The sequence below is a fragment of the Pleuronectes platessa genome, chromosome 10 (assembly GCF_947347685.1).
Source record: "Pleuronectes platessa chromosome 10, fPlePla1.1, whole genome shotgun sequence".
In the NCBI taxonomy this organism is placed as follows: Eukaryota; Metazoa; Chordata; class Actinopteri; order Pleuronectiformes; family Pleuronectidae; genus Pleuronectes; species Pleuronectes platessa.
This window is the reverse complement of record NC_070635.1, coordinates 4,411,922-4,432,896: the sequence shown is the minus strand read 5'-3', so window position 1 is coordinate 4,432,896 and position 20,975 is coordinate 4,411,922. Positions and strand designations below refer to the sequence as shown.

Below are 20,975 nucleotides of genomic sequence, written 5' to 3'. Positions count from 1 at the left end.
GGCCTACAGAACCAGTCTGAACTGGCTCGGACAAACGGCCTTAGTTCTTCTATATAAGATCCTTGCATTTGACTGTTCTCCATCTTCACTGAGATCCCTGTGACTCTCTTTGTTGATCCTTTCTGCAGAAAGCTCCTATTAAAATACACAAAGACAAATATGGTGTTCCAGCCTCCTACACATCACAGTGTGTAAAAGCCTGTCGATGTGCACAGGAAAAACATTTCTCAGCAGTGACTTCCTTAAACTGTTGAGTGTGATAATTGGGGAGTAGACAGAAAAGCAACAAGAGCAGAAGTCACTTCAGAGCAGAAACAGAGAGAGAGGGAGAGAGAAAGGTAAAATACAACATTTAACTAATACTTGACTTATATAATGTTCTGAAATGTAAAGGCTTATGTAACCATCTTTGCCTCATTCCTGGCTTTGCTGGTGAAGTGAAGGTGTGAGATGTAAATCGATTCAGAGCTGCTGCTTGTTCTCCTAAAAGAGGAAAATCCAAACGTGCAGCATCCTTTATTAAGACGATGATTTCGATGGTAGACTGTCCTCTGGTTCCGTTACTGTATGTTCTGTGTCAGGTTCGTTGGAGGAAGAAGAAGAAGAAGAGATGTTTGTTCTCATCTGGGCGACTCTGCTTTTCTCTGTGAGAGTCAGCAATGCTGAGACAGGTATTCACTTTTTATTTTACTTATATGCCAACTTTATGGTTATGAAGAAAATAGGTGGAAATAGTTTGCCATTAAAACAATTTGCTACTGACAAGGTTTTAATTTGGGATTAGGATTTCAACTATACATTTGTTTTCCAAAGTATTATACGTTGATTATTGGAATTCTTCTGTGTCGTGTTTGCTGACCTCATTTCATATATATATATATATATATATATATAAAACTGTTTAAAACTGACAGATTCACATGTTCTATTTTTTTTAAGTAGCCTTTCTTCTTTTTTGGTATATTTTAAAAGTTTAAATAATCTCTCTCCCTGTTTTTCTCTTAATGTTTGCATTAACAGGTTCTTCAGTGTGGGGGAAACAAAGTTGTCGGTTGACGGATTACTGTATCACTCTAGTTGAAGGAGAAATAACAGCGGAGGCCGGACTCTGTGTCGTGATACCATGCTCCTTCACTGTTCCTGAGGATATCAAAGTCTTACATATAGTTTGGTTTAAATGTGACCCGGCTGGACAGAGATGTGGTGAAAAAGACATATTTTTCAACAGTAGCACCTTCAGCGATCAGGTTCAGTCGGAGTTTAAAGGACGAGTGTCCCTGCTGGAGTCTGATGTGAGCAAGAAAAACTGCAGCATCATCGTCAATGACCTGAAGGAGTCGGACTCTGGAACATATCGACTCAGAGTTGAAGCTTTACCGAGTTCAGGTTCATTTAATTTCCTCCAAAGAGCAACTGTCTCTGTTCAAGGTATGAACCATTCTGCTGTATGACATGTTTGGTGTATTTGGGCCATAGGCTGCAAATAAACATGAACGACACTTCCCCATTTCCTTCCATGGTACAAAATACGTGTGATGCCACGTTGCACTTTTGGTGTCAAAGTTTGCACAGTAGAGATGTTGTGATGTAGAGTGGTGTCAAAGTCCAGTCAGTACATGGGCTCAACCGATTGTATGACCAATTAAGATGTTTCATCCCGTTACAGAGGCTAACACCAAAAAACGTATTAGAAACAAACTTTCTGAAGAATTTGCAATTTAACAAACATCAGTGTGATATGATCTCCTGGAAGTGACGGAAACAGTTCTTGTGAAAAGTTCATTTGAGTTGAGGTTTGAGTTTTTGATCCATGTCCCATTTACTAACATGGAGGTGGCAACCACCAGAGGGTGATCTAGGGAATTTGGCTTCACTTTAGTGGAGCTGTCATGTCGTCCATCTTTATTCACAGTCTATGGGTGGGACATAAAGTAATTTTGGCCGTTGTTTAGCTGATGCAGATTCCTATCGTTGCCCCATTTAAAAAAATGTGAATGAAGGGAATGATGACGTTCTGTTCTGACTCCATTCATGAACTGGTCTCCCATCAGGTCTGAGTCAGAGGCCCACAGTGATGATTCCACCTCTGACTGAAGGACAGCTGACCACACTGACCTGCACTGCTCCTGGTCTCTGCTCTGGATCTGAACCTACATTCACCTGGAGGTGGCGAGGAGGAGGAGAGAGCGACGCTGACCTCACAGGAAACATCACGGCCTTCGAAACTGAGAATGTGGCTGAGTTCGCTAAGAGACGCAGCTCGACTCTGTCCTTCTCCCCATCAGCTGAACATCACGGAACCAGCATCACCTGCACGGTCCTCTTCCAAGGAAACGTGAGCACAGAGGAGACGGCAACTCTGAGTGTGACCTGTGAGTAGAACTACTTCATTTCTGAGGGGCTGAATTTTACAACAAGAAACTTTGTGCTTTAACCACATTATATAACTGTGCAACGTGTGTTTATCTATCGTAGATGTGAAGGAAGTCAGATTAACCCAAAATGTGTTAGTGAGAGCGAGACTCTGACTCTGAAGTGCAGTGTTGAAGGTTTCCTTCAAACGTTGATCACGTGGAATAAAGTTTTTGACCAAAGCAGCAGAAATGGAACAGGAACAACTCTGCAGAAAACCACAATCAATGACTTGCTCTATTATGAAGAAGAAAGAGGAACTGCCACTCTCTCTATCTTTAATGTCACAGCAGAGCTCAGGGCTCTTGTTTCAAAGGCTTTGTCCCCCCAACTTTTTCTTAGTACATTAAATCGTATGAGCTGGACTGATGAAGATGAGTTTAGGAGCTGCAAGAGAGGAGCTCCCTTTACCACAGATTGTTGGATATTTTGCTCTGCAGAACTTTTACATTGACAAGAAACCTATGTAACACAGACTAGAGGGAAGAACAACAATAAAATCATAAAGTGCCTTTTTTAAAGAAGATTCTGCTTCCTCTCTACAGACCCGCCCACTGAACCTATACTGTCTATGAGGTCTGAGGTCGACTTTCTTCTACTATTCAACATGACTTAAGTGGCCTGTTGTCATAACTTGATTTATTTAAATAGCACTTCTCAAAACAACGTTACAAAGTGCTTCCCAAATAACAAAAAAAGTAAAAACACATCAAAATATGAATATAAATTAAAAAACAAATAAAATTTTTTTCAAAAATAAAAAATAAAAGAATAAAAACTAGAAGTATGTAAATTATACAGCGAAGTAAGATAAAAGTATTAGTTTTAGTTTTAAGCTAGTCAGGGTGTTGCAGAGCTTCCTGGTTCTTATTTCTAAAACTCTGTTCCCAAACTTTGTCTTAGTACAAAAGCTTTGTTTATTATTTAACGACATTTCAAGTCGTTTATACTTCAAAAATCTATTTCAGATAGACTTTTTGGACAAATCATTCAATGTAACGTTTAGCAAACCTGCTAAAAAATAAGTTAAAAAAAGGAACAGTAACATTAAATCAGTATCTGTAGTTTTTTTCAAAGAGAAATTGTTGAGAAAAAAATTGGAAGTTTCACCAGGTGAATCTGAAGCCAGTCTGTTTTATCCTCCCATTTAAAGTTTCACATTCTTCTCAGTCTGGCTTTAAAGATTTGTTGTGTTATTCATGTTTGATATTTGATGATGTTCAGAAAATGACGTTGTCTTTTCTCCTGAATTTCCCGGCTAGTTTCTCCAAAACACACACACATCACGGAGTCGGCAGAGAAGCAGGAGCTTGACGGGAGGAGCTCCGTGATGCTGAGCTGCTTCAGTCACATCTTTCCCCCAGTCCAACACTACTCATGGTACAGGAAGAGTCAGGGAGAGGAGAGGATGGAAATTGTGTCCAAGCATCAAAACTACACAGTGTACTCAAACCAGTCAGGAGTCTACTACTGCATCGCTCAAAATGAAGTAGATCACAGTTTGTCTGATCCCGTCCATCTGTTTGAACGTGAGTGAATTTCAAGGTCTTATAACTGTGTGTTTTATTGCTCAGGAGACATGTGGGAGGTTTATATCAGATCATGTTTTCTGGTTGTCCGTCAGTAAGTCCTATGTTTGTGAACGTGACATCTCCAGAAGGTCTTGATGGAATTTCTTTCAACTTAAAATGTAAATGTTCAGTGTGATTCAGGAATGAAATTATAAGAATGTGGAGGTCAAAGGTTAAGATTGTGTCCTCACAAAACTGTGAATTCACAAAGCATACTTTTGCCTTGTAAAAGCAATACCCACGTAACGCCTTGAGGGGACAAACACACAATTAGACTCAAGGAGTTAGTGATTTGATTTGGCAGTCAAAGGTCAAAGGTCAAGATCACAAGCGGCCTCACAAAACACGTATTTTGTCCTCTTGAAAGTCATTTTACAAAACCGCCTTTAGAGAAATTCCTCAACTTTCAATGAGAACTCAAAACTGTGAAGTGATTAGATATCAGTGGTCAAAGGTCACAGTGGCCTCATCAGAATCTTGGTTGATGGAGGTAAACAACTACAGAACAGTATTTCTAGTTCAGTCTTAAATAAATATCTGCACAAGGAATAAAGTTTAAACTAATTCTCCATGTTCACAACTCAGTGTCTATATGATGCTCTCTCTCTTCTGACCACAGGAGACTATCTGGAGAACCTGAGGTTCCTCATTGTTGCTCTACTTCTCCTGATGATTATCAGTGTAATTGTGGTAAATTTAAGGTGAATGAATAAGAAGTGCATTTGATCAAATTAAATAAATACATTTCAGAGATGGTCTGGCTTGTTTTACCACATCATGTCCCTCTATGTTTTCAGATACTGGAGGAAATCTGTTCAACAAGGAACAACAAACAATGAATCCCCTTCTGGTTTTTCGGTAATGACACATTTGTTTGATCTTAAAAATCTATTTCTAATTGACTATTTTTATATTGGAAATCATAGCAAACAGTGATGATGGAGAGTACAGGTATACGATTTAGGATATTTAAGACTCTGCTTCATCACTTCTGACCTGTTACAGCTGTAAAACTACTAATTCTTCTAAATACTCTAAATTATGTCATAATTTCAATAATATGTAATCAAATATGTTTTATTGGTGATATTACAAAGCCTCCAAAGTCCCAGAATGTTTTGTTAATTTTATGTTAAGAACACAAGATCCAAGGATCTGAAAAAAAAACAACAACATGTGCACATTAGATTTTAAAATGATAAATAATCTATCATGATATCTACAACCACTCAAATTGACCATGTAGAGCTACTGCCTTCCATCTTCTATCATCAGTATTAATCTGGCTCTACAGGCAGATGTGTCTTTTACTGTTCAAGCTGTTGCTTTTCCCTCCTTGTTCTTCCATATCCTGCCTTCACTGTTTGCCCTGTCAGTAGCTGTCTATCATTAGACTTATATCTCAGTATACTGGGGCCATTATTTAAAAGACAACCTGTATAGCATCCATTTTAGAGCCTGAATGAAGAGATTCAGTTGCTGCTTGATAATCATGTGGTTAGAGGAAACAAAAATCGTCAGAAGATGAAACCTCCACTTCACCCATTTATTCTGTGCAACAAACAAAACAATTAAATCAAGGAAAATGTCTGTAAGTCCTAAATGAATCAGATGTGAGTCTTGTATGAACTTTATTGTGACTTACATCCAGAGAGTGTCACTCAAATAATCTATAAACTACCTCCGCTCTCATCCTAGAATGAACCAGAGAGCCTGCAGGACTATGAAAACATTAGTGATGCAACTGCACGTGCACCAACATCTCCAAATCTACTTGACGACCACACCAGTGAAGGTGAAGTGGAGCTGAACTTTCCACAGGTGAGATTCACAGCGACGCCCCGACGTCAGACGACCAACAGAGACTCCAGCAGCTCACACCAAGATGAGAGTTAATACTCTGACGTCAGGATTTGACCCGAGATGTTCTCGTCCTGCTTTTTACAGCTACCTCGGGCCTGAGGAAGTTTATATTCACAATAAGTCATCACAGAGAGTCTGAAGAGTTCATGTGTTAAATCGTGTTGCCATTTGGAGTATTTTAAAACTAGTTAGAAAGAAGGCATAGAAGTTACATTACTGAGCTTAAATATAATATATCAATATTTAAAACTGTTAATTAAAGGTTCTGGAGAAAATAGTGAACAAAGCTAAATGTGAGGGGTAAACGGTTAAAATCCTTATTTTGCAACTTAAAATGTAAAATTATTTTATTAATAACTTTTTATATAATCTATATATACATAAATGAAATGCAGTTAGATAAGAAACGCTGAGAATCACTGCTGAATGTTTTTTTTTTGTGCTTTCCAGTGTTGTGAACTTAATCCAAACCCACACACATGAAATGTAAATATCCTGTTGCTCAAAATAAAATGAAATATGTTGGAACAAATGATGAACTTTAAGTTTATTGACATTATTGTTGGATTTGTGAACATGTCACAGTGCTGCATTTCTATTTTCTATCAACGGACCATTTAAACCTTAAATTACGTCTTGAAAAAGAACACATGCATGTGAGCAGGCACGTGCACAAATTTCGCCCCGACATGCTCGGCGGCGCTCACTAGAGACAGGGAGAGAGATACTGACAGACAGACAGACAGACAGACAGACAGACAGACAGACAGACAGACAGGCAGACAGGCAGAGAATTTAAAGGCAGTTTTACTGTTCTACTATTTATTTATTATTATTATTTTTAACTTCATAAATAATTTTGGCAATGGGTGCCCTTTTTTTTGGTTTGAGCACCTGCCGCCCAAAATGTCTATGCACGTGCCTGCATGTGACTGAGGTGTAATGTTTCTAAATGTCTTCTTACAGTTTTTCACAATTGTTAACACACGTTTTTCAAAACAATAACGGCTTTCTCAAAACTGCACACAGACAACTGAAAACCTCACACACAAAATGCTAAACCTGACACTCCCTTTGCAAGATGACTCTTTGCCATCAAATCTCTTACCTGTTCACAAAATGGAACTCGTGTTTTCATTTGGTACACACAGCCATATTTTCAAATGACACACACATACCATTCATTGAGAACACACAACTAAGCATTTGCTTGCACACTATCAAGCATTTACAGCACACTGAAGTGCAAAATTGAAAACACAATCATCAAAATGGAACACACCATATGAATGACAATGACTCTGGAGAATGAGTCATTTCTCCTTTTGTAAAATGTCTCAGTGTAGGCCTACTCTTTTCATAGTCAAACATAAAACAGCACACAAATATGCAGCATAAAAAGGTTTATTTCGGGACACACAGAGAACAGTACAGTAAACCGGCCTGCTCAACCCCCCCCCCCCCCCCCCCTTCACAAAAATTACAGTTTTTCACAATTTTTAACACACGTTTTTCAAAACAATAACGGCTTTCTCAAAACTGCACACAGAAAACTAAAAACCTCACACACACAATGCTGACAGGCCTCGACACTCACGTAGCCACAGGCCTCCTCCATGGCCTGGAGCAGTGGGACCCGGTCCTGTGGGTTCCGTTCATATACCTTCCACCTCCAAGCTGAAAATAATTCCTCAATAGGATTCAGGAAAGGAAAATAAGGTGGAAGGTATAGAATGGAAAAATGTGGGTGGTCCTGGAACTACTCCCACATTTGAAAGCTCACATTGTCCCGGATGACAACGTGATTGATCCACTGTGGGTCATCTGTCTGGTCAGGTGGTACCAGCAGGTCATGCAGGCCATCCAGGAAGTGAGGAGACGGGCAGCGTTATAGGCCCCTAGGTGGGTGTGACGGTGCAACATCCCATGGGGATTCATTGCAGCACACATTGTGATGTTCCCACCACACTGACCGGGGACCTCAACAATGGCCCGCTGGCCAATGACGTTTCTCCCCCACCTCCTCTTCACCAGGTTGAATCCCACCTCATCAATAAAGATGTACTGGTACAACACATGAGCTGTGTCATGCTCCTGGATCAGCATGAGAATGCAAGTTACAGTATGGACACAGAGAGGTCAACACAGTGGGCTACAGTGAGACACTGTAGAAAAGGAACAATATTGGATTACAGGTACAATACATGCATGTGTCAGTGCTGAATGTTGGTACTTACAAGTACAAACTCTCACCATAACTCCTTGATGCCTGTGTTCCGTTCTAATGGGACCCTGAACACTTGTTTCATCCACATGGCATTCCTATGAAGAATACGGTCCAATGTAGAGAGGCTGAGGGTCTGGACGTTTCTAAATGTAGCATGGTCAGCCAGGATCCTAGTTTTTATTTGTCTGAGTGTGATAGAGTTGTTCTCACGAACCATATCTACAATGTCAGTGTCCTGTTCAGCTGTGTAAATGCTGTGAAATTGCTCAACAGACCTGAATGTTTAGAGATTTGAGTATTTGTGTGTTGTAGGTTGATGCTTTGAGATTTTACTTGAGAAGTGTGTGCAACAACTGAACATTGTGTGTAGTGTTTTGACAACAAGGTGATGTGTAATTGACATCAGAGTGTAAAGAAGGAAAGTCAGAGTCTGATGCAGATAAGGGAGTGTGAAGTGGTGCCAAATTGGGTCGAGCGATTGGTACATGAAGTGAAGGTTGTGCAAATTGTGCAGAATTTTCGCTTTTTGTGTGTTAACAACTGAGAAAACTATTTCCTGTCTCAAACTTGGCCTACAGAACCAGTCTGAACTGGCTTGGACAAACGGCCTTAGTTCTTCTATATAAGATCCTTGCATTTGACTGTTCTCCATCTTCACTGAGATCCCTGTGACTCTCTTTGTTGATCCTTTCTGCAGAAAGCTCCTATTAAAATACACAAAGACAAATATGGTGTTCCAGCCTCTTACACATCACAGTGTGTAAAAGCCTGTCGATGTGCACAGGAAAAACATTTCTCAGCAGTGACTTCCTTAAACGGTTGAGTGTGATAATTGGGGAGTAGACAGAGAAGCAACAAGAGCAGAAGTCACTTCAGAGCAGAAACAGAGAGAGAGTGAGACAGAAGGTAAATACAACATTTAACTAATGCTTGACATATATAATATTCTGAAATGTAAAGGTTTATGTAACCATCTTTGCCTCATTCCTGGCTCTGCTGGTGAAGTGAAGGTGTGAGATGTAAATCGATTCAGAGCTGCTGCTTGTTCTCCTAAAAGAGCGACTCAAGGAAAATCCAAACGTGCAACATCCTTTTTTAAGACGATGATTTCGATGGTAGACTGTCCTCTGGTTTCGTTACTGTATTTTCTGTGTCAGGTACGTTGGAGGAAGAAGAAGAAGAAGAGATGTTTGTTCTCATCTGGGCGACTCTGCTTTTCTCTGTGAGAGTCAGCAATGCTGAGACAGGTATTCACTTTTTATTTTACTTATATGCCAACTTTATGGTTTTGAAGAAAATAGGTGGAAATAGTTTGCCATTAAAACAATTTGCTACTGACAAGGTTTTAATTTGGGATTAGGATTTCAACTATACATTTGTTTTCCAAAGTATTATACGTTGATTATTGGAATTCCACTGTGTCGTGTTTGCTGACATCATTTCATATATATATATAAAACTGTGTAAAACTGACAGATTCACATGTTCTATTTTTTTTTAAGTAGCCTTTCTTCTTTTTTGGTATATTTTAAAAGTTTAAATAATCTCTCTCCCTGTTTTTCTCTTAATGTTTGCATTAACAGGTTCTTCAGTGTGGGGGAGAACAAGTTGTCGGTTGAAGGATTACTGTATCACTCTAGTTGAAGGAGAAATAACAGCGGAGGCCGGACTCTGTGTCGTGATACCATGCTCCTTCACTGTTCCTGAGGATATCAACATCTCACATATAGTTTGGTTTAAATGTGAATCGACCAAACAGAAATGTGGTGATGGAGACATGATTTTCCACAGTAACACCTTCAGCAATAAGGTTCAGTCGGAGTTTAAAGGACGAGTGTCACTGCTGGAGTCTGATGTGAGCAAGAAAAACTGCAGCATCATCGTCAATGACCTGAAGGAGTCGGACTCTGGAGCATATAAACTCAGAGTTAACACTTTACCGAGTTCAGGTTCATTTAAATTCCTCCAAAGAGCAACTGTCTCTGTTAAAGGTATGAACCATCCTGCTGTATGACATGTTTGGTGTTTCTGGGCCATAGGCTGCAAATAAACATGAACAACACTTCTCCATTTCCTTCCGTTGTACAAAATACGTGTGATGCCACGTTGCACTTTTGGTGTCAAAGTTTGCACAGTAGAGATGTTGTGATGTAGAGTGGTGTCAAAGTCCTGTCAGTACATGGGCTCAACCGATTGTAAGACCAATTAAGAGTTTTCATCCCGTTACAGAGGCTAACACCAAAAAACGTATTAGAAACAAACTTTCTGAAGAATTTGCAATTTAACAAACATCAGTGTGATATGATCTCCTGGAAGTGATGGAAACAGTTCTTGTGAAAAGTTAATTTAAGGTGAAGTTTGAGTTTTTGATCCATGTCCCATTTACTAACATGGAGGTGGCAACCACCAGAGGGTGATCAAGGGAATTTGGCTTCACTTTAGTGGAGCTTTCATGTCGTCCATCTTTATTCACAGTCTATGGGTGGGACATAAAGTAATTTTGGCCGTTGTTTAGCTGATGCAGATTCCTATCGTTGCCCCATTTAAAAAAAATGTGAATGAAGGGAATGATGACGTTCTGATCTGACTCCATTCATGAACTGGTCTCCCATCAGGTCTGAGTCAGAGGCCCACAGTGATGATTCCACCTCTGACTGAAGGACAGCCGACCACACTGACCTGCACTGCTCCTGGTCTCTGCTCTGGATCTGAACCTGCATTCACCTGGAGGTGGCGAGGAAGAGGAGAGAGCGACGCTGACCTCAGAGGAAACATCACGGCCTTCAAAACTGAGAATGTGACTGAGTTCGCTAAGAGACGCAGCTCGACTCTGTCCTTCTCCCCTTCAGCTGAACATCATGGAACCAACATCACCTGCACGGTCCTCTTCCAAGGAAACGTGAGCACAGAGGAGACGGCGACTCTGAGTGTGAGCTGTGAGTAGAACTACTTCATTTCTGAGGGGCTGATTTTACAACAAGAAACTTTGTTCTTAACCACATTATATAACTGTGCAACGTGTGTTTATCTATCGTAGATGTGAAGGAAGTCAGAATAACCCAAAATATGTTAGTGAGAGCGAGACTCTGACTCTGAAATGAAGTGTTGAAGGTTTCCTTCCATCGCGGATCACATGGACTAATGCACTTGTGATGGTGAATGGATAAACAAGGAGGATATATTCTACATTACTGTGTATAAAGTAAATACTGATCAGACGTGCTGGTTCCAAAAAGAAGAAAACATTACTCCACAATATGATGTCATTCAAAATAAGGTTTAGCAAACCTGATCAGAAATACGTAAAAAAATGGAACACTTACCTAAAATCAGTGGCTGTTCGGGTTAACCCTTTGCTAGGAAGAGAAATTGCTGAGAGACAAATTGAAAGTTTCATCAGGAGAATCTAAAGCCAGTCTGTTTTATCTTTTATTGTTTCAATGCCCATTAACTGGTGCGAAAATACGTTTCAAAACACACACACATCACGGAGTCGGCAGAGAAGCAGGAGCTTGACGGGAGGAGCTCCGTGATGCTGAGCTGCTTCAGTCACAGCTTTCCCCCAGTCCAACACTGCTCATGGTACAGGAAGAGTCAGGGAGAGGAACAGGATGAACTCATGTCAGAGCATCAAAACCACACAGTGTACTCAAACCAGTCAGGAGTCTACTACTGCATCGCAGAAAATGAAGTAGATCAAAGTTTGTCTGATCCCGTCCATCTGTTTGAACGTGAGTGAATTTCAAGACCTTATAACTGTGTGTTTTATTGCTCAGGAGACATGTGGGAGGTTTGTATCAGATCATGTTTTCTGGTTGTCCATCTGTACGTCCCATTTCCTACATCCTTCGCACAAAAACAAAATAAGAATCAAGGAGTAAATGATTTGATTTCGGTAGCCAAAGGTGAAGCTCGATATGATGCTCTCTCTTTTAGCCACAGGAAACTCTCTGCACATCCTGAAGTTCCTCGTTCCTGCTCTATTTGTCCTGATGATTATCATTTTAATCGTCATAGTTTTAAGGTGAATGAATAAGAAGTGCATTTGATTAAATAAATACATTTCAGAGATGGTCTGGCATGTGTAACCACATCATGTCCCTCTATGTTTTCAGACTCAGGAGGAAAAAATCTATTCAACAAGGAACAACAAACACCAAATCCCCTTCTGGTTTTTCGGAGCAGTTGAGTCGTCCAGACGCCCCTGAACACCAGCCTCTTCCAGACAGCACGTACGACCACACCCACTCAACACACTGTCCCCACCCAGGACAAGGATCATCATGTGGGACAGAGTCAGACATGGACTGCTGCTCATACTATAGTCAAAGCATCCATTTATTTTCTATATCCTCCGACATGAATAGCACAATGAAAGTCTGCCCTGTTATTTATAATAGTCATTCACTCTGTATGCATATGTTTATTCTTACATATCTTTTATATTCCACAGGCCTCCGACCGACATCAACCTTGTTTACAGCATTTTGAATCTGCCCCAGGTGAGTCCCGGGTTGAGACAACACTTTGAACTAGAAAACAATAAGTTAAAACAGTCTTTAAACAGAGACTTTAGTAAAACTCAAGAAGATTTATATTAAAAAGAGTTTAATTCAAAGTGTCTAGTCATGGTGGCCTGTTGTCAGAACCGTGTCGTAGCACAATCGATTTTTAAATTATTTAACAACCAGTTGTTGAAACTTCAACATTTATATCTAATTGGCTTTATGTATATTGAAATCGTAGGAAACAGTGATTAAGGAGATTACAAGTTTAAGATTCAGGATATTTAAGCCTCTGCCTCGTCACTTCTACCCTGTTACAGCTGTAAAACTACTGATTCTTCTAAATACTCTAAAGCAAATCTAGATATATCTAGTTAACAAATCTAGAAAAATCTCTTTAAAAAACAACGAAAATGGTTGATTTTCAGTGCTTACGAATTGAAAACATAATTAAAATGCAGTTTGTAGTTGTACTACATCTCAGAACCATATGTACATCAATATATAACGTTCATGACCTAAATGTACAGACATGTAGCTGACATGTTGAGAGAACGTTAAAGTAACGGTGATCAATAACAATCATGGTTTGTGCCAACTGTAGGGGCGTGCTTAGGCCCGATTTAAGCTGGTCTATTCATTCTGTTGGGAGAACTGCTACTGGATAGACGTAAGTGTTATAACTCTGCTAAGAAATTGTTTCTCAACCAGCGAACGTGGTAAAGTTGACTGTTATTGCAGTATTAATTGTTTTGGCTATTATGCCAATTCATTTTTCTCATTACAAAGTATTTGTTTTTCACTCTTTTGTTTTATTTCATATTGTCATTATTAATGCTGCCCTTTTGGGCCTTCTTTTTGGGAAAACAAAAATTCCCATCACACAAACTACATCTCCAACACCTCCTGAGAGTTTTTCTACCTAGGTCAACCGCTCTTGTACCTCTCTCTTTAACACGCATGCACAGGGGAAAACTACCTGCAGTTTCTAGCCCCAAGCCGGTTTCAAGGTTCCCCTCATCACCTTTATATTATTTTAGATATATTTCTCTTATTTTAGATATTTTTCATGATATTCTAGAGTAATCTGGAAATGTGTTGAAATATCAAAGTTAATTTCGCAGACCCCCTGCAATGCCGTCACGGACCACCAGGGGGCCGCGGACCCCTGGTTGAAAACCCCTGCTCTAAAGTCATAATTTCAATAATATGTTATCAAATATGTTTTAATGGGGATATTACAAAGCGTCCAAAGTCCCAGAATCTGTTATTTGTTTTATTTTGAGAACACACGATGCAAGGATCTGAAACAAGATAACAACATGTGCACATCATTTTTAAAAATTATCAATAAAATAATCTATCAGGATATCTTCAACCCCTCAAATTGACCATGTAGAGCTACTGCCTTCCATCTTCTATCATCAGTATTAATCTGGCTCTACAGGCAGATGTGTCTTTTACTGTTCAAGCTGTTGCTTTTCCCTCCTTGTTCTTCCATATCCTGCCCTCACTGTTTGCCCTGTCAGTAGCTGTCTGTCAGTGCACTTATATCTCAGTATACTGGGGCCAGTGATGAAAAGACAACCTGTACAGCATCCATTTTAGAGCATGAATGAAGAGATTCAGTTGCTGCTTGATAATCACTGATGTTTTCTGTCTGCATCTGCTCAGGCTGCCTCTGCACAAAACCCCACAAGACAGAAAGCTGGAAACACCGAGGAGGATTCTGTCAACTACGCTCCTCTGAACTTTAAGAATAATCTGAAGTGAGAATTTAATCTTTGTGTTACAATACCAGAACAACAAAGTCGTTATTAATCAGCACATGTCATGTTGATATTTGTTTTTCAAGGAAGAAGCAAAGAAAGGTGGAAGAAGACTCCGTGTATGCGAAGGTGTCCAAGCCAACACGAGTTAAAAAGGTCAGGAACCGTGACCTCTCATTTTGTTATATCAGTCCGTATATTTTGCTATTAGGTGAATTTAATCCAGAAATTGTAGCACAAATAAACGATAAACTACCTTCACTCTCATCCTAGAAGGAACCAGAGAGCCTGCGGGACTATGATGACATTAGTGATGCAGCTGCACGTGCACCAACATCTCCAAATCTATTTGACGACCACACCAGTGAAGGTGAAGTGGAGCTGAACTTTCCACAGGTGAGATTCACAGCGACGCCCCAACGTCAGACGACCAACAGAGACTCCAGCAGCTCACACCAAGATGAGAGTCTTTACTCTAACGTCAGGATTTGACCCGAGATGTTCTCCTCCTGCTTTTTACAGCTACCTCGGGCCTGAGGAAGTTTATATTCACAATAAGTCATCACAGAGAGTCTGAAGAGTTCATGTGTTAAACCGTGTTGCCATTAGGAATATTTTAAAACAAGTTAGCAAGAAGACACAGAAGTTACATTACTGAGCTAAAATATAATATATCAATATTTAAAACTGTTAATTAAAGGTTCTGGAGAAAATAGTGAACAAAGCTAAATGTGAGGGATAAACGGTTAAAATCCTTATTTTGTTTTTTATTTTAACTTAAAATGTAAATAATGTGAGTGTAAAATGATTGTATTAATAACTTTTGATATAATCTATATATATAAATAACATGCAGTTAGACAAGAAATGCTGAGAATCACTGCTGAATGTTTTTTTTTGTGCTTTCCAGTGTTGTGAACTTAATTCAAACCCACACACATGAAATGTAAATATTCTGTTGCTCAAAATAAAATGAAATATGTTGGAACAAATTATGAACTTTCTTTCTTTGTATTCAACAGCACAGTTATATAACACTAATACTGCCCTGAGTGGGAACAGTGGGAACACTGGTCCTTGTCTCTCATCATCACCACCTTTCTGTCTTTCTCTCTTGTGCTTGACTTCAGCCTCTTGTTCCTTCCCAAAGGAAAGTGTGTCTGAAGAAATCTCTTCATTTGAGTCTCAGAGAAGAAACACAACAACCCAGCTCACATATTTACATTGTAACAGTGCAGAGTAGATTCTGTCCATCAATTCACTAATTGGCCTCCTGTTATAATGGTAGAGCTTCAATGTGTTTAAGAGAGTGAGTGGTCCAGAGAGAGAGAGAGAGAGAGAGAGAGAGAGAGAGAGAGAGAGAGAGAGAGAGAGAGAGAGAAGTATAAAGATGGACAAGGTCAGTTACAGTGTGTTGGAAAATAAATACAACAGCTTCTCTGTTATTTCTCTACTGCTGCAGAAAGTGAAGGGTGTGAACCCTGAAGTGAGAAGCGGCTTCAGCCCGGGAGGAGAACAGACATCTCCCCTGTACGTCACCGACTCCGGTCTGGAGGTCGAGCAGGAGACGTTAACACTACGTTACCTTGTATATTTACCAGAAGATGATCCACTCCACCTCCTACTCACTCACCCACCACCCACATACCCACATTTTCAAATAATACCGAGGTCCGGACCTGCATGGAGCTGATTAAGTTACTTCAGATGAAGGTATTTGTCTGGGTCATGCTCTCCTGAACAACTAGAGACAGGTGAAGGGTCATAAGTTGTGGAAGGGCAGTCTGTTGGACGACTTGGGCAAAGACCTTCCAGAGATCCGAGCCCAAGCCCTTCTCTTGGCTCTCCCGACGCTCACCTCAGCCCTGGTCCCCCAGAAAAAGGAGACCTTCAAAGCTCCGCGATGGGCCTCTGCATCGCTATCTGTTGGGATGTCTGCCGTTCCCGTCCCCCTGGTGGCTTCTATGGTGGACTCGTGAGTAGCGGTGTGGATCCTGACAAAAGCTCAGTTATCTCTGTGCCTGGATGACAAATCAGTCGAGCGACTGGCCCGGCAGCGAGGCCTGGAACCCCAGAGACTTAAAGGGCTGCGGACCTGTGCGCTGTCAGGGGAGGTTACCAAAGGGGAAGTGAAGCGGCGGCTGGCAGCGGCAGAACAGAACTTGGCCACGGTGTCATCAAAGCTGGTGGAGACGGCCATGCCCAGACACGCCCGTTATGCCAGCCGCTCCTTCACCGCCATGCTGCAAGCTCTGAACTGAGCCATTGATGAAATGGCGGCTGATGCTGAGAAGATCGTGGCTGCAGCTCTCGGGGAGTGAAATGCTTTTCTCTGTGTGAGATGTTTCCTGTTTACGTGTTGTTCACCTGCACTTTTATGTTTATCCATCTCTCCACAAACCCTTTTGATACGTTTTCACATTGTTAGATGAAGTTTTAAATAGAGACACTGTGAATACTATGTGAGCAGGAATTCTCAAAATAAATATGAAGTAATGAAAACTGCTCTGTGCCTATCAACAAGACTTCACTACAAACAACAACTAATAGAGGAAGTGGGGGGAAGAGCATCTGAGTGCAGATACCGTGAGAAGCTGCAAACTCCATCACTGTAATCATAACACCTACAAGAAGCTGTTTTCTGGCTTGCATGACAGGGGATGATAATAACTTCTTTGCATCCCCTTTCAAAGTGTGAAAACTTCCTTTTTCTGTAAAGTCTCATTCTCGGAGTGAGGCTGTGTGTGACAGACTGATACAAGTGGGTCCTCTGAGGTAAGAACAAGCTTCAATGGTTATTTATCTCCTCATGATGTTAATCTACTAGAGTAAAATAAAGTGTTTCAGAAGTTGTATTTACAGTAGATACACTGATTACAAACAAAATGATTTTTTTTTCATAAAATTTATAATAATTTAAAACACTTTTTCTTCCAGTCAGTTGAAAAAAAATTTTCCAAATGAAAACTCAAACATTAGTTTCAGACGTCGTAGTTCCCTGAAGACTGAGATGAACCCAAAGAGACAGATATGACTTTTTAAACTGTATATTTCAGACTTAAGGTTAAAAAATGTAAATGTAATGAATACACTGTTATTTTTCCAGTCGACATATTGTATATGTGTTCTTTGGGTTCTTTGAATAAAGGTTAGTCAGACAAGAAGCTAATTTCAAATAAAATTAAAAAATAAAACAGAAAATAAACAATACTTTAGTTATTAAAGTAAAAAAGAAACTGAACTCTGGGATTAACAAAAACACTTAATTTCCTTGAATAAATGATTAATTCTGCATAGAGGTGAGGTGAATTTTGTGTTTTCAAACCACAAGTTCACAACCATTTTGACATGAGGAACAAAACAAAGACAACTCTAACTGTCAGTAAAAGAAATGAAAAGAGGAAGAAGGAAATTCTGATACAAGCTGAAAAATAACTTATAATCACACGTTTTACAGTAAATAGAGAAAGTTATGTGATCTTAAGATGTTTTTATCCACTTTTAATTTTTAATTTGTTTCAGGAATCCAGTTGTAGTCCCACATGAGATGGAGGCTCAGACAGTCACGTGGTTGGTTTTTCTGGCCCTAATAAAACGTAAGGATTTTATTTTTCCATTTTGAAAATAAAGTTGGTGTTTTTTTTCCAACATTTGCATTAAAGATTAACTGACTTCTCCACTTGTGTTTTCACCGACAGATGTTTCTACAAGTGACCCTGGAAGTCCCGTTAAATGTATGTACAATACAAATCTGAATATGGAAATATGTTTCAGAATATACATAAAATTACAATCAGTACACAAATGTGTCCTTCCTGCCCGAGCAACCAAGGCTCCTCCGGGTGGAAATATAATTATTAACCTAACGTACATGAAAAATGGACATTTGAACATAAACCATTGATAAAACGACAGAATGCATCTTTGAAATCATTTTAGTTGATGTGTATTTTGACTTTTTAGTTTGGTCCATGTCCCATTTACAAAAATTCATGAGGTGAGATTTATACTGCAATCAGGCACCAGGTGGCGATCTAGACACTTTGACTTCACTTTTAGTCGATGGTTTGAACTCTTCAAGATCAGTTATGACTCTAGAGCAGTTTGGCACAAAAAGCTTCACTCTACATAGTTTCACAATCAATTTGGCTACAAAAATCTGTCATAAAAGAATAAATAAACGAACAGAAAACTAGACCTACGTAAAATCAGTGAATGAAGAAAGATAAAAGTTTGTTTTCACCTCCTGACTCAGTCTGCAGTATGTCCTCGTTCAGGCTGTTTCAGAGCCTCAGGGCTCTTGTTTCAAAAGCTTTGTCCCCCAACTTTGTCCTTTTGTACAATAATTCATATCAGCTGGACTGATGAAGAGGAGTTAAGGAGCTTCAAGAGAGGAGCTCCCTTTACCACAGATTGTTGGATCTTTTGCTCTAGAGAACTTTTACATTGACAAGAAACCTATATAACACAGACTAGAGGGAAGAACAACAATAAAATCATAATGTCCATTCTTTAAAGAAGATTCTGCTTCCTCTCTACAGACCCGCCCACTGAACCTATACTGTCTATGAGTTCTGAGGTCACAGACGGTCAAACCATCACCATCAGCTGCACTGTTGAAAGTTTCCCACAGTCAACTCTCACCTTGATGTGGATCAATACAACTAATCAGGCTGAAATAATCCCTGAAAATAATCTTAATTCACGACCCATCAACTCTCTCTCCCACGAGTTTAAAGTGACTTCATCCGACGCTGGCTGGTACGTCTGCTGTGCCCAGAACACTGAGGGCTCAAAGGACAGCAAGTGGAAGGAGTTGGTGGTGAAATGTGAGTGTTTCAGCTGCTGCTTTTTTTTTCAACCAAACAGATCAAACCAAATCTTCCTTTAAAAAATCTGTTTATGCAAAAGTAGCTTTTCTCATGTGTTTTTCTATCAACTATTACGTCTGACAGTTGAAACAATAGCACCTGAGAAATGAATGACCTAAAGTAAATGTGTCTATTTGATTAAGTTCTGTAGAGCTTGGACAATATGAATAAACTACCAGACCCTATATAAAGTAATTTAATCTATAAATTATCAATAAAAATGATCCAGTAATGTTACGTGGTGCCACTCTGCCACTTAATGAATACTCCTGATAAACTACTGTGCTGCTTATTTAAATTATGAAATCAGGGCCTATACTTGTAATGGAGTATTTTGTACTGCGATTTTTCGACTTTCTTCTACTATTCAACATGACTTAAGTGGCCTGTTGTCATAACTTGATTTATTTAAATAGCTCTTCTAAAAACAACGTTACAAAGTGCTTCCGATATAACATATATAGTAACAACACATCAAAATATGAAGATACATTTAATAACAATTAAAAATGTCTCGTAATTCACCTGGTCTTGATGTAAAGGAAAATGTGTTGTTGACACTGAGGGAAGAAAAACAATAAAATCATAATGTTCCTTCTTTAAAGAAGATTCTGAGTGTTTCAGCAGCGGCTTTATGTTTTAAACAAACAAATCAGAAAAAATCTTCCATAAAAAAATTTGTCAATGCAGCAGAAAAATCTTCTCATGTATTTTTTCAGTGATCCAGTTTTTTCATTAATTTTACTTCTGATAATTGAAACAACAGCACCTCAGGAATTTATAACCGTAAGTACTTAAATCTCAGGGCTGTTGTTTCAAAAGCTTTGTCCCCAAACTTTGTCTTCATGTATTGTTTTAATCTGAATTCTGAACTAAAATCTTCTGCATAGTATTCACAATATTACATTCTTAGTGGACCGTCACTCACATAGCAAGTGTCTTGGTCCAGATTTGTCCTGGGCCACGAGAAGACCAGAAGTGATGGATCATTTCCTGAAGTGGCCCACATCCGTCTGCTATCTGGGTTGTGAATTAACCTGAAAGAATCTTCTGTTTCAGATTCACCTGTTGTTGAGATAAAGGTCTTTTCACTTGGGTCCTTTTTCCAGATAAGCCGAGGAAGACGAGCATTTCTGTCAGTGGCTCTTCTGATAACCAAGTGAAAGTTGGTGGTTCTCTCATGTTAACATGTGACACCGATGCCAATCCTGCCCCGACGACTTACTTCAGCTGCTACTTTTTTTTCATCCAAACAAATCAAACCAGAATGTTCCTATAAAAAAACTATCATTGCAAAAGTAAATTGTTCACATGTATTTTTTCTGTGGTCCAGTTTTTTTTCATGAATTATTTCTTCTGACCGTTGAAACAGTAGCAACTGAGAAATTAATGACCTAAAGTACTTAAATCTCTGTAATTCTTCCATCAGACTAAAGTACAATTCTATTAAATTGAAGCCATCTAACTTTAAGCAGTTATATGTGTTCTTATAGTATAATTTGTGGTGTAATTGTGTAATGCAATGTATTGTTTTCATAGGTTTGCATGTTTTTGTTCTCCCTTTGATAAATTAGTTCACTACCTATAAATCTACCATGAATTAGACCCTGATGAAATAAAAAAACATATTATACAGGGTCATTCTATATTATAAAGACCATTATACTGAACATTGGTTAAATCTGACAGTTCTCTGTTTTCTATATCTTTGGTTACTGCAGACAGTCCCAAACATGTGACAGTTCAAGCCAATCCTG

At 39.3% G+C, this 20,975-nt stretch overlaps 1 protein-coding gene and 1 long non-coding RNA gene across 2 annotated transcripts; both read left to right on the top strand.

Moving 5' to 3' along the window:
* The first annotated feature begins 362 nt into the window (after positions 1 to 362).
* On the top strand, positions 363 to 2,380 carry LOC128449179 (sialic acid-binding Ig-like lectin 14). The gene is made up of 3 exons (XM_053432232.1): positions 363 to 671; positions 1,021 to 1,428; positions 2,052 to 2,380. Exons 1-3 carry the CDS (start codon positions 611 to 613, stop codon positions 2,378 to 2,380), a joined length of 798 nt encoding a protein of 265 aa, XP_053288207.1. The 5' UTR covers positions 363 to 610.
* Positions 2,381 to 16,910: 14,530 nt separating this feature from the next.
* On the top strand, positions 16,911 to 19,522 carry LOC128449234 (uncharacterized). The gene is made up of 4 exons (XR_008339856.1): positions 16,911 to 17,122; positions 17,870 to 17,943; positions 18,046 to 18,081; positions 18,889 to 19,522. It is a non-coding gene; the product is annotated as an uncharacterized LOC128449234 (long non-coding RNA).
* Positions 19,523 to 20,975: the final 1,453 nt, after the last annotated feature.